The sequence below is a fragment of the Uloborus diversus genome, chromosome 2 (genome assembly GCF_026930045.1).
Source record: "Uloborus diversus isolate 005 chromosome 2, Udiv.v.3.1, whole genome shotgun sequence".
Taxonomy (NCBI): Eukaryota; Metazoa; Arthropoda; class Arachnida; order Araneae; family Uloboridae; genus Uloborus; species Uloborus diversus.
The window spans coordinates 1704341-1719181 of NC_072732.1; the positions used below are offsets into that span (position 1 = coordinate 1704341).

Genomic DNA, 14841 nt, shown 5'->3' on the forward strand with positions numbered 1-14841 from the left:
ATGCCACTTATTTCCTACGCTGGTTTCAAAACTTTTTTTTTGTAATGCAATGTTAACAAAAAAAAAAAAAAAAAGCCGTAGCGATATAGAGAATTTAATTGAATTTGAATTAGTTCAAACTATTTTATGTGTAACTTTCATAAATGAAGTTAATAGTTTAAGTTAGTTACACTCTTTCTCTTACTGATATTACATATTAATCCTGCTTTTTCTTTTCAAATTGACATTATTCTGATGGATAGCTTAGCCAAATGGGGATTACTTCTCTATCAAGAGTTAACTAAATTATAAGATTGTCTTATTAAAAGTTGAATCGATTATTTCAAAAAGGGTTATAAGTCTTACGGGAATCCATTGGACTTGCGCCCATTTTGTAATAATAGATTCAGTTATGACTGTTATTTAACAGTTTTTTAAATACATTTTACTAAGAAAGTAAAAATTAAAATTTAACATTTAGCTTGCTATTTCAGTCATGCATGGAATATTTTTAGTTTAAAACATGAAATTGATTACATTTGAGTTACTAAAAACTAATCTTGCTGCATCCAATCTCCACGTCTATTGTAAATATTGTCGAAAATGTATTTTTGCCAGGATGGTTTTTTCCACCTAGAGCAAAAGCATGTCAACCCTAATATACAGTCAATATAAGATTACAAGTTTTTTTTTTTTAATGCACCCTTCAATATTTTTAAAAAATTAATTGTGTGGAAATTTAATTATCTTTATTGAAAATTAAGAAATATTTATACAAAAAAAGCATTAGAGTGTAAATACTATAAGTTTCTGATATTATAATGTTGTGCTAGAAATTTCCTATCTCCCCCTAGTTTCCAGTTTTTCCCTATCATTCCCATCTCTAGGAGTGTCCGTTTCGCAGGATATTTAGTTTGAGTAAAAAATTCGAAAAGAAGCTGAAGTGTATGCAAAATGATAAATTTTTGAAACATAGAACACTGGAATTTGAAAGAAATAAACAAGATAGATGCAGGGGTAGAAGTAGTCCTATATATCCTACATTTTCAAAAAAAGCATCAAAAGTGTCCTGTATTTCCTATATTTTTGCCAATTGTCCTATATTTCCTATATTCCCATAGTTTGTTATAAAGATTTATAGAAAATGACTATTAAAAAGCCTTTAGGTTACTTAATTTGCGCTTTATCTCACAAGTTGACAAAAGATAATTCAAGACTGCTTAAAAACAAGATACATTAGTATTATTTTTTTTTAAATGTCTGCCGGTAAATGTCTGTTTAAATTTTGTAGTAAGTTTAGAGTATTTTTGACAAAATTTAAAAATTATTTTGAGAGAAAGCTTCAGTTATCCATATTTTATGACAAGCTCTCCAAACTTTTGATAAAGCACTTTGTTAACGAATCTTCACTAACAACAAAATGCGGTGAAGATTCAGCCATTATTAATACCAAAACAAAAATCTATTTAAAATATTTAAATGTAGGTAATTATGCAAAAAAAAAAAGATATTGATGTAAAAATTTTTGAGGAATGGGGATTTGATGTACTTGGCAAAAGATGAAATACAGAAAAATGGTAGGCAAAAGCTTTTCTAAAATATAAATAATCAATAATTGTAAATAGTTATATTAAATGTAAATAGATTTCAGATTGTTTAAATTTGTTTTAAAATATTTTTTGTAAACAAGTAAAAAAACTTATTTTCTTATTACATTATTCTTTCAGGAACAGGAAACTCATTCTAAGTATCATTTCTATTTGGGTTTTTAAACGGTATGCAGTATGATTCATTGAAATCATTGATAATAATTGGTGCAAAAATAATTAGAAAAAACAAACTATGTATTGTTTATTTTTTCACATCAAAATCATTCATAAAACATGTGTCCTATATATGTCCTATATTTTTTGTAAAAATGTCCTATATATTACAAGTCAACCGCTTCTACCCTGTAGATGGCAAAAAATTTAATTTGTTTGAAGCACTATTATAATTTTTTATTCATTTCTTTTTTTTTTTTTTAACTTTCAGGTGCAAGAACCGTTGGACATTCGTATCAAAATGGGTAAAGAGCTGCTCTACATTGAGAGCTGGTGCCATAAACGCCAGTACGATGCCTTCTGTCAAGTCCTCGGCTCCGGAATGAATCTCCACCTGAAGGTGAGTGAGAGCCACGCTTTGATTCTGTTGAACTTTTCAACAGCAAAGTTTGGAAGTATAACCGCTAGATGCATTGGTTTCAACTTTCCGCACATGCTTCCTGATATTTGAAAGACTTCGATTTCTTTATGTTGTGATCATCTGTTGCTGGAGACTTTTCTTATAAGCAAAGAGGGTTTTTTTTTTGTTAACTCACTGCTAAAAACGAGCTGATGTGTGCATCACATGACTTCCTTTTACTCCGATTTAATGTCATTTCCCCATTATTGGCATTTTTAATGTGATTCAATAGTTTACTCTAGTGGCTAGTTTACTCAACAATGGCTAAATTAAAACCAGGTTTTAAAAGGAGGGAAAAAAAATTGTCAAGTTGGCGACCAAAATACTGGCGATCTATCGCCAAGTGTCCGCCAAATTATAACATCACTTGAGTTTACATCGAAATTAACAATGATTTCCCCACAAAAAGGGGCAAAAGACCCCTTTAGAAACATCCGAATGCAACCAAAAGGGAAGGTGCAGAACTAGGCCCCACTAGGAGTCTACGTACCAAATTTCAGCTTTCTAGGACATATCGTTCTTGAGTTATGCAACATACATACGCACATATGGACGTCATGAGAAAATATGTTGTAATTAACTCGGGAATCGTCAAAATGGATATTTCGCATGTCTATACGTTCTCAGGCACTTATCCACGTGTGGTCGAGTCGAAGAAATAACTCCACATTCATTCGGGGGTGAGTAAAATGGAAATTAAGGTCGATTTTTTGAGTGAAATTTTTTTACAATACTTCCTTTTTTGTAAAAGGAAGTAAAAATATTCACTGTCAGGGATGAAAATTTGTTTTTTGATGGTTTTCTGTCTTTTTGAAAAAGTTTGAAATGGAGTGAAGCAGAACAAGATAGGAATTGATACTAATAAATAATCTAAATGAATTAAAATGTTTAGAAAATTCAGGCAAAGGTTTTTTTTTACTTTCTTCTATATCTAATATATAGAAGAAAGTATTGGATTCGTGCAAATTTTCAAATTTCGAATTTTGACGGATTCGAACGTTTTGAGGTGTGCTGAGTCCATTTCGACCATTTTTGGAAAATGTCTGTGTGTGTGTATGTATGTGTGTGTGTATGTATGTATGTGTGTGTGTATGTATGTGTGTCACGTCTGTGTGTGACCAGTTTTTTGTGGCCGCTCTACAGCAAAAACTACCGCATGAAATCGAACGAAATTTGGTACACATATGTGCCCGTATGTGAACTTGTGCCCATTGGTTTTTGGCGCGAATTCCTCCAAGGGGGGTGGAGCAATGGGACGTTTTTTGAGTTTTGCGTGACTGCTATTCCTCAGGAAGTAACTGGCGGAATCAAACAAAATTTGGTCCATATGTTGCCATTAACAGGAACAGGTGCTGATTCAATTTTGGTGTCAATAACTCAAACGGGGGTTGAGCTATAGAACGTTTTTTTGTCGTCAATTGTGACTGCTGTATCTCAAGAAATAACGAACGGAATGAAAGAAAAATTTATCGGCAAGTAGCCCTTAGTGGGTATAAGAGCTGATTTTATTTTGGTGTCAACAGCTAAAAAGGGGGTAGCGCAATCGCCCGTTCTTTTTTTCCATTGTGAGTGCCCTATCTCAAGAAGTAATGCTACGTTGTGGTTGAAATTTGGAATATATGTGAATCCATACGTAAACAGGCTTTGGTTCAATTTTGACTCCAATCGCTCCAAGAGGTGTTGATTTTTTTTTTTTTTTGCGAATAAAAAGTTTTATTAATGCAACAATAAGAAAGATAAATCGTAATAGATTGTCGTCTGCGTATTTCTCGTGATTTTAATTGTATGGAAATGATCGGAAATATTATCTCAATGATTTAAAATTTTCAACTGTTGCCATCTTATGTTTGTTAATAAATAAAATATTTGTAATTAATTCAAGTAAGGCTTTTAAAATAACTTTCAATTTTCGCTCTTTGTTTTGTTTTTACAATAATTCAGACACTGGGATGGTCGTCAAGTTTTTGCATGTGTCATTTTGTTTCTGTTAGGAATATTGCTTCCTCGTCAAGCATGAGGAGGGATCAGAAAAAGGAAAAATATAGAAGAAAGTTTCGTGATGGCCACAACATACTAGTTTAATCATTACTTAATGATAAATTTAGTTATTCTTGGTTCAAGTGAAACAATGAGTTGTAATTTTATTTCTCCACTCAGCACGTTAGTTCTTCAGTGTGCTTGCTTATTCATGTTTTTTACTTTTTAGCACTTTTCATAGAAAATGATCGTTTAATTTTTAAGTATAAAGCTTTGTATCTAATCCTTTTATTTACTTAAAAATTTAATTGGAGACACTCAAATTTGGAACCTCGCAACCTTCAGAATTTTTTTCAACTCGAACCAACAGAATTTTTTCATCATGTACCCCTGTACATCACTGTAACCTTCATAGCTTCCAAAGGGGCCCATATGCAAAATTTCAAGGGGGGACTCAGATATTTTCCCTATGGTTTAGCAGGATATTTTCCCTGTAGAAACCGATTTCAGTACAGATTAGAGTTGTTAAAATTTGACGTTTTTAATAACTTATTCATTAATGGCTGGAGAAAAAATGTTTGTACATTTTTGCAAAAAAAAAAAAAAAAAGAGTACTAAAAGCAAGGAAGTTCTAATTTCAAAGGGGGCTTGAGCCTCCACTTGCCCCCCCCCCCCCCCTGACTTAGATAAAATGAAAACTTTCTGCGAACACAAATCCTAACTGGAAAATTTTCTGCAAATAATTATTTTGCCTAACTCACCCTTGAATAAAGAATTAAATTTATATTCAAATATGAAAGAAACAAAAAAAAAGTGCTTTAAATCATTTTAATTTTTTTTACAATAACATATAGCTTGCTTATTTTTCACCAACTGAAGAAAACTGCCAAAACCATTATTTTTTTTTACACATGTGCTTTAAAAGGCTTTTGGAGAAAGGCTTAACAGAAATAAATTCTGGGATTTTCTTAAAAAATACCTTTAAAAAAATTTAATCAACATTAGCAGTTTGAAAAAAAATTTCTGCAGAGCCAAAAATTTTCTGCGAACGCTGTTCGTGCGTTCGTTTATATATATTTTTAATGCAATTGTCACTTTTTTTGTTGTGTATGAACTATGTTTTCTTTTTCAGCAAAACGAGCTCCTCCGAGACATTTTTGATCTGGGTGAACCGTTGAATGATGATGGATCCTTTTTTAAAAGCTCAAAGCTGCAGCGGGTGAGTAGTTTTCGTATGAACAACGATCCCCTATGCTCCCTCTGGTAGCGATCTGGATGTTTGAATGTGAATGAAGTCACGAAAAATCTTGTGTTTAAGTGATACTGAAAATGGATAGTTCGAAGTAGAAAACATGGCAGGGTTATGGCAACTTGATCGCTTTGCACATTTTGCCAAGAACAATGGAATTGGAGGGTATTTTTACATTTTAATAGAACTATTGATGTTATTTTTTGGCTTTTTGAAATTTGTTTGGCTGATTATTTTGAATTTTAATGGAATGTTTCATGCAGTTATTTCCAATATGTGCTCTTATGTTTTCCTAAGAAGGCTGAGAATAATTTTAAAGGGGACATACACCTGTTACAACTATATCATTTATAATATACTAAAAAAAAAAAAAAAAAATCCATCGAATCAATGTCAGAAATTAGAATCAGAATAGTGTGATATTTGTCGTTTAGCTTTATCAGGGTTCAAAAATATCCGAAATTTTGATATATATCCGATATTTTCAATTAGCACAAGTCTTCAAAATAGTAAATGCATCCTCAAATCACTCTTTATATTCTGAAATTATAATTACAATATATAGACTTAAAATTAAGGTTTCTTTCCTTATTTATATCTAATACTAGTTTGCGTGCCCGGCGTTGCACGGGCTACTTAAAAAATGAAAGAGATGTCCAATTGATGTTTTTGTATTATTCTGACATCAGTTTCTAAAGCGCTAAGGAGTAAATAATTACGCGTAATGCAAGGTTTGCAAAACACCAGTAGAGCATATTTTTGGCAAAAACCTCTTTAACGTTAATCATAGTTATCAATAATACAAGTTATGAGTATTTTCAATTAGCACAAAAGATGAAAATATATGCATTCTCAACTATAATATGTGCTCACTTTAAACTGAATTAAATCTGATAGAATATATCTGAAATATTTATGTACAATTACAATCAGCTTTTTACATAAAATGACACACACTTTTTTGTTGATTACGTGAAACTAAAGCACGAAGACTTATTAAATACCAATAAGCATTAATTTAATATCAAGCCATCACATTCCAAATTAGCTTTCGTTAAAATTCTTAAAAACAATATTTTTGTTCAACTCTGTTTCACTTAAAGAAATCCAAACAATCTTGATTTAACATGTTCTTTTAACGATACAAACTGTATTTCAAAAATAGAAACAGGAAAGAAAAAGAAAGTTATTGCAATTCGAAAACTCACCCATGTAACGGGAAAAAGTTCAACAAAATAAACATAATTAGTCGCACATCCTAAATATATCAAAATATGAGGCCGTGAATGATAAACTTACACTACAATCAATAAACATAGCTAAAGAAACAACTTTTATATGAGGAAAAGAGTTAAGAACGTCGAATGTGAAAAAATAAGAAAGCACAGACGAAAAATGTCCGAATAGAGCAACCAATTTTAAACTAATTAAAAATGAAATTCTAGATGGAAACGTTGTTTTAAGATTTGGACAGCAGCCAAAAAAATCTCTTTTGACACAATTATTAGAATTTTATATGCTCACCCATATGCAAAATGGCAACAGGAAAGAAATAAAAATTCCTGAATAGCGTTATGTTAATTAACGTTTTAATTAATATCTCCGCTAATTAAAGTCGTACAATTATGAGATTAATTAAAGTCGTACAATTATGAGATTGGTCCTATTGTTTTCTTTGGAAAATTTCGAAATGATCGGTATCTCGTTTGACTCCCGATTCGCAGTGGTTCTCGAGAAGATCGATCTTCAGACAGACAGACGGACGTGAACAGATTTTAATATTATAGTGGATTTCATTTTATGGTTCTGTCAGTTTTAATGGAGTTAATTTAGCATTTGCTGTTTTACTCATTTTTCTTTTGTTAGCTACTTATACATTTATATGATTCACAAATGCAGTCATAAGACATTTTATATTTTTCTGAGCAATGTTTAATATTCAATTAGGCACTTTTAATATGAATTAAAATTGTTACATTACTAATAATATCATGAATATAAAATACAAGTAAAAAATGAATATTATATTACTTTGTTGTATTCATGATGTATTAATCCATCATAAAAAAATAGTACATAACTTTTTGATTATTTTTTATAGTAAATGAACAATATTACTAGGATTAATGTACTTTTTGTATTGAAAATACGGTAGTTGGAAAATAAATATCGAAAATTACGTGATATTTTCAAAATATATATCGACTGATATGTATCAGCGAGCCCTGAGCTTTATTATTATTACTTTACTTATTTTGCTGGAGATGATTGATTTTATTCTTATAGTGTTTAAAACTAAGGTATGATAGAGCACTATGTTTATGTTGCATCCCCCCCCCCCTATTGTTAAAGAATTTCACATTTGATGTACCTGGAAAATAGTTCTCCCCATCTTTCCTATTTCAATTGCGGTACCTCAGTTTTCTGTTGAAATGTTTAAATTTTTGTATCTTTTATTTGAGAGTTATAATTTTCACTTTCCAAGCATTTAATGCTGGCTATAAAATGTTGAGCAATACGTTTTAGCTTTTGTTCATATTTTGACAAAAAGGAGAAACTTATTTATTTATTTATTTTTTTTTTGAAATCGAATAAAAACTGTTTTTTTTTTCAATATCTACAAAAAAGTACTGCTTGAGACGAAATTAATTTTTGTTTCCTTTATTTTTCTTTCTATTTTTATTACAGCAGCTATGTCTAAATGCAATCTTTTTGCACCCTTAATAAGAATCGGAATTTTTATTTTTCTAAGTGTTTTGATATCTTCTCTAAAGTGGCAAATATAGAAATTTAAATACTCGTAAATTTTTTCATTCAGATTTAAATCAAAGTTTTCATGTTTATGGGAAGATTTAATTTAAATCTGAAAGTATTGATCTTCATACTAATATACTCAAAAATGTATACCAGTATGGAAATTGACAACCTTTTTAAATGTCATTGAATTAAGAGTAAATTTAGCTTTGGTTATAAGTTTTACATATATTGAAATTTAGAATATTTGTGCAGTTTTAGTGTGTTCAAAATGTTGTTATGGCTAAATCTCTTTTCAAAGCTCTTAGGAAAACACAAGCTTCATTCGTTGTAGTAAAATTCAAGCAATACAGTGGCAATTAAAAATTGACCATACATTTATTTCGATAAAACGAATTTTCCGTCACATTGTTATATGCTCTTTTGAGATTTTACTGTGTTGAGAATTTAAATGAAATCATATAAGGCCAAAAGATAGTGTTTCACCTTCAGGGCCCAATACAGGCTGATTTTGCTACCGTTTTTCGGTACCTTCACAAAAATCTTGTTTTGAAATCGGTACTTTCACAAAAATCAAGTAATAAAATCAGTAGTTTCACAAACACATCGAAAATTTTACAAAAATTCGCATTTTAAAATATAATATTTGTTCCTCTGTTTAAAACAAAATTTACTCATAACATAAAATTCTAAGCAGGTTTATATGAACAATTGCTTAAGTAGCAACCTTTTTGTAGTATTTTAACTCATTTTTAGCTGTTTCTCGCCCAAGTGTATTTATGCAATATTATCACAATCTTTCAACATCTGTTTTGGGAAACCGTTTTTCTCATAATTTCCTATATTGTACACAGTACATAGCCCATTAAACTGAAACTACGATGGTATTTTTTGTACTTTTTAATTTTTTAGCTCCCCCCCCCCCCAAAAAAAAAAAAAACGAAACCTGTTAAAAATAATACTAGATGACATTTACACTTTTGGAACTAAAATTTCACTTATTCTACTTCTCTTTTACAAAAATGAGGATGCCTCTTTCTAAAATTTCACAAAAACAGTGCAAATGATATAAAAAAACTTTCACAAAAATAGAATGATGCAATACTTTCACAAAAATAGGTAGCGAGAAAAAAATCCTGGATTGGCCCCTGACCTTATTACATATGTTAAGTTATTTGAAAATGCATTGCTGGTTTCCATTGTACTCAACCTGTTCCCTCTTTTTTTCCAGCATAGTGCTCACATTGCAGCTTTCAAGGCCCGAACGAAGACGATGAGCAAATTGAGAGATAAAAGAGCTGATGTAGTTTGTTGAGGACTGTTTAGTCTAGCTTCTGAAAACATGGTTTTTATATGGACTCTCTAGTTTCAATTGCAGTTATTTGTAAGAAAAAGGAAAATTAACTTATTGGCCCATTTTTTGGGGAGGGAAGGGTTAACAAAAAAAGATACCCGATTAAGTTCAAATGCTCAATTGTTTTGGCATCTTTTAAACTTTTTGACCTTTTTAAGTAATCGGATTCTTCGATTTTAAAATGTTACTTATTTATAAGGATATGTATTTGTTTTCTTTAAAACTAGTTTGAATTCAGGAGCAAGCAACATCTTTATTTCAAGCAATTTCTTTAACATAACAAGAGCAAAATCATCTACATTTTATATTTCATTAAAATTGTTTTTAAAAGTTTAGCTGTGGGAAAGAATTGCTGGATTTTCTCAATACTCTGCCAAAACACAAATAAAAAGATGAGATATTTGTTTCGTTTGTGGACTGTGTAAAACGTTTCGAAAATTTTCGTGTACTAGACGTGACTGAAAGATTACCTATATATTTTCACTGAAGTATTTTGTGGGATTATTTTGTTTTTCTGAAATTATTTCCAAAATTTATTTTCTCCAGGAAAGAGTGTTATGTGTTAATGTGATGTTTAGTTTTACAATTAAACAATTCGCTGGTCTTCAATCTAGAAGTTTATGTTCAACTTTTATATCTTTTTTTTTTCTTAGCATCCAAAAATGTTAATGAACTTTCTTATTCTTTTCAATAGTATTATTTTATTTCCCCCGTAAATGGATGGCGGAAAGTTGTCATCGATAAGTAACCCGAGTCATTGTTTTGTTGATGCGTGATAGTTATTTTGTTTTTTGTTATGTTTTTATAAATATAGTTGTATAATTTAACAACAGTTTGTAGTCATGATAATATATATTGTAAATAAGATTGGAGGAAACGAGTGTAAATATACGGAGTGATTAAATTTCAGAGGGCATTTGAATGATTCAGATAAAATATTATTTTTACTGAAATCATTTTTTACTTAATTAATCAAAAATCTTTTGTGCAACTGTGATTTTTAACTCTCTGGCAGTCATGTAGGTATTATCAGTCACCGAAGTCCTCTTCGAATGAATAAGAAGTGTTCGTTATGTCAACGAATGTCCGGAGTTCGTCTGAGGGGGATCCAAACGAAAATTTTCTAATATTTTGTGTATTAAAATTGTTTTCAGTGCACTAAGTGTAGCTATAAAAGGCTATAATTTTGAATTCTTTGGTATTTATTCTGACGCATATGTTTATACAGATCAAGTAAAATATAGATATATGAAACAAGTAAAAATGTATAATTACATTGTCAGGAAATTACAAATAATTTACTACATTTAAATAAGAAAAAATATTTTTAAAGACTCAGTTTTTTTTATTGTTGCTTATTTCAAACATTTCCTGCTGCAATATTTTAGATGGTATCACCCTAAATTTTAGCATTGATTTTAATTCTAGCCCACTACATTTTGTGTGTACATATATATTTAAATATGTCTCGGCAATAATTTAAAATTAAATTCAGTCTTGTTTAACACATTTAAATATTTATTAAGTTAAAACATAAGTTTTGCAGATTTTCTTAAAATTTCTTTATTAAATAATCTTCTAGGTTCAGTGATTTTAATGCCAGATTTTCTTTTCATTTTAAGTGGAATATTTGCCATAAAAATTCTATTTTTTGTTTTTATGTTCCTATTACAAGATATGTATTTCATTGTAATTGACTGTGATTGGTATGCAAGTTGCTTGTATGGAGCTAAATGTACAGAAGAACCCTATATATATTTATTATGTATATTAGGCTTAAAATTTTAATGGAAAATTTCCCCAAATATGTAATGATACGATTATGTTGATGCTCTGCAGTAATAAATATTATTTATGAAGTCTTTGATATGGATTTTTTTAACTTTTTTCTCATATTGGGGGTACGAATTTCCGATTGATGTGCTGTGTTTTTGTGACATCTATCAAAGTTGTTGACAATTATTCATTTTCAGTGAAAAATTTGAAGTCTTTTGTGGTCCGTGCCAGGATTATTTTCAAGAAAAGAATGTGAAAATTTTTAATAAATATTACTTAATTTATATTGATTCAGTTTAACAAACTGTGCTTCAAGTAAAAACATGTTAAAAGAGCCCTTAAGTTCCCCGAAGTGATCATAGTCTAAAGCTGCATTTTGCGTATTGTTTAAAAAAAAATAGTTCTAGGTCCCCTGTACCCTAGACCCTCCACTCCTAAATACAGCATGTTTCGTCTTGCACTGCAAAAGGAAATTCATTATTAAAAAATAATACAGATTTAAACATAATTCCTGTTTTTAGTTTGATCCTTACCTCAAAAAGTTTTCCCCCAAATTTTTTTCCCCCACCTTTTCTTGGTTCTATGAATGAATGACAAGGGTAGGAGTTATCCTAAAATTTCTAACTTTTCAAAATTGTCCAAAATTTTAATATTTGGAACTTTGTTCCAACATTTTTGTTATTTTTTTATTTATTTATTTATTTATTTTTTTTTTTGCTATGGTTTTTCAGAAAAAGAAAGATATCCACTTTTATCGGTTCAAACTTTTTCTATTGTTCTCGTTCAAACTTAGAAATAACTTCTAATTTTCCTTTTAGGGGACAAAAAAACATACTTTGGTTTTTGAACTAGTAGTAAAGGGGAAAGGGTTGTGTTTTGGAATGAAATTAATTAACATGATGCTTATGCTAAAAATTTAGGTGTTTGTTTTTGTAGCTATAAAATATTTATTGTCCTAAAAATGTCCCAAAATTTGGTCAAAATTGTGACCAAATTTTTTTTAAGGTCACAAACCTAGTTTTTTTTTAACCTAGAGCCGCTATATATACAGGCTGACGCATCAGCTTAAGTTTAGCCATTTTAGATGGGATTTTTCATTGTTTCAGAGCTAGGGTTACTACTGCAAAAGTTTCGGGTTTTGCCAAATTAGCCAAAAATAATATTTCATTTAATAAACAATCCATGTGCCGCTAATAATTGCTGGCAGTGAAAAATCACCAAATGCGATAACTTGCCAGAAAATACAACCACTCAAACGCTGGGTTTTGTTTTGTTTTTGACACTTTGATTAATTAAAGTGGTTGATTTAATTAATCAACCACCACTGTTTCAAGTAATTACTTTTTAAAATGGTTTGAACTCAGAATGAAAACTATATTAAAGTAGTGATAATTAAGTCATTAACATTTTTCGGAAAATATCTTCAAATCCTGACGTCCGGTTTATCTATGCACGTATGGATACACTGCCAGGCATGTATCCAAGATTTGGTACAGTTGATTCCGGTTAATACGACCACATTGGGATGCGACTATTTCAGTCCTAATAACCGGCTGGTCCTATTAAGCAAAGAAATCCTGTGTAGCTTTATCGAACGTGTTATACACAAAATGATTATTGTGAGCCCCACATGTATGGTGAACATACACAGAAGAAAAGATGCTGTTTACGAAATTTTTGCGTTTAAAAGTTGAATTAAGTGAATAATGTTTTTACACTCGTTCAACAAAGTTTTCAGACTTATACAGTTTTAGTTATTTCTTTCAGTTAGTATATCAATTCAGTTCAATAACCAGAAACAACTTAAAACGTGAAATTGAAAAAGTAAGTGCTAAAAACTACTAATCAGCCAATGAAATGTAAATTACATGTTTTGCAGCTAAAAAGTTTATTGAAAAAATTTGCATATTATTGAATATGCTAAGTAAACTGAAGAAATTTGAAATTTTGATCTCTACTGGAACAGTGCTGCCATGCAATGGGGGGGGGGGGGGGCTTCAATAACCCTTTTTTCTTCGTAAATATTGCTCTGCTTAATTGAAAGTTACAAGGAGCCATTATGACATTTTGTTGCACTATTGATTAAGTTAGTTGATCACTTGAAACTCGCTTCAAGCAGGTGATTTTTTCCCCAATTTGTTCGCATGTTCCTTGGTCCGATTAAATGGATTTTTGGTCCCGATAAGCGAATATTAGGTTTGGGTAAAGGAAATTGTTTTGGTTCTTTATGATTTGGTCTGAATCAACGGCTGGTCCTATTAAGCGGTTTCCATTGCATTTGTGTGCAAAAGTTCAATCAGTTTTGACCAAATTCTATTTGCCACTAGGGCCATAATTTCTGAAGACTGGTAGCCCAGGCTCCTATGTATTTTCTCTTAGATTTGGGTCGATCAAAGCATGGTTTCATATCAAGCCCCCCCCCCCCCTTAAAAACCATTTCTTACATTTCTCCAGCCATTAATGAATAAGTCATTAAAAATGTCAAAAAGTAATAAATCTAATCTGCAGGGCCAGATTAAGGCATCGGCACCAAATCTGTATATAAAGTTAAAAAATTGAAGTAATTTCATATTGCAACTGAGCAAGATGTACAATGTACGTATTTAATTGAAAAAAAAAAAACCTATTCTAAATCCAAAATATTTTATTTCATTATTATTGTATAAGTAGACAAAGGGGGAGGGGGGGGGGCATGAAATACAGTTCGTGCCCAGTGCTCACAAAAATCATGGTCGGGCCCTTCTGATTTGTAATGAAATCTTTCAATGGAGACGGTTTCTGACCCCCACCCTCCTATAAAATGTTGCATACTGTGCTCATGGATCAAAGTGGGAAAGTTGGGCTCCGTTGATTGGACACACAGGCACCGAAAATGTTGAAGAGCGCCCAATCTTCCTATTTCGTGCCATTCCCACCACACACGTAAAACTACGCTGTTCCAAGCCGGACCCCAAGTTTTTAAGTAGGCTGACATGGCCTCTCTACGGCCCTGTGTATGTTCGAATAGAGCAACGGGATAGCCAGTGACTAACCAGTTGCATTCTTCTTCTTCTTCTGGAGTTCCCGGAAGAAAATATTGTTGAGGACTGCGTACAGAGCGCTTTGCCTCCCTTTCGTATCTTATTTTGAATTAAACACAGTTGTCAATTGCATTCTAGTGAGTTATCTATTCGATTGTTTTTCTTGGGGACTCTAGATTTTCTACTTTTGATTGAATTTCTCCTTAGAGATGATCGGATAGAGCCACCGATCTGTTGATTTGATAACGTCAGTGGTTTAGATCGCAACTGGTTAGTCATCGGTTGTGTTCGACGAGCGATCGGCAGCTCACCGGTTAAAATAATGACGTCATTCCTAATGCTTTAGCATTAGGTGACGTCATCGCTGTCACGTGATCGGTCGCTACCGGTCGAGGTTGTCGAACGTAAGCATCGGTTTTCCAGCTACTCTATTCGAACGCGCCTTTTCTGAGACTATGCTGCTAGTACTTAACTGTAACTTTAACTTCGGTTTAAAAGCATGTTTTATT

General features: G+C 31.3%; 1 protein-coding gene across 1 annotated transcript; it reads left to right on the plus strand.

Moving 5' to 3' along the window:
* Positions 1 to 2013: 2013 nt before the first annotated feature.
* Positions 2014 to 11398, plus strand: LOC129216851 (interferon-related developmental regulator 2-like; the record flags this gene model as incomplete). The annotated part of the gene is given in 3 exon segments (XM_054851063.1): positions 2014 to 2142; positions 5312 to 5398; positions 9414 to 11398. Coding segments are annotated over 3 exon segments (300 nt in total), but the record flags the coding sequence as incomplete, so codon positions are not given.
* Positions 11399 to 14841: the final 3443 nt, after the last annotated feature.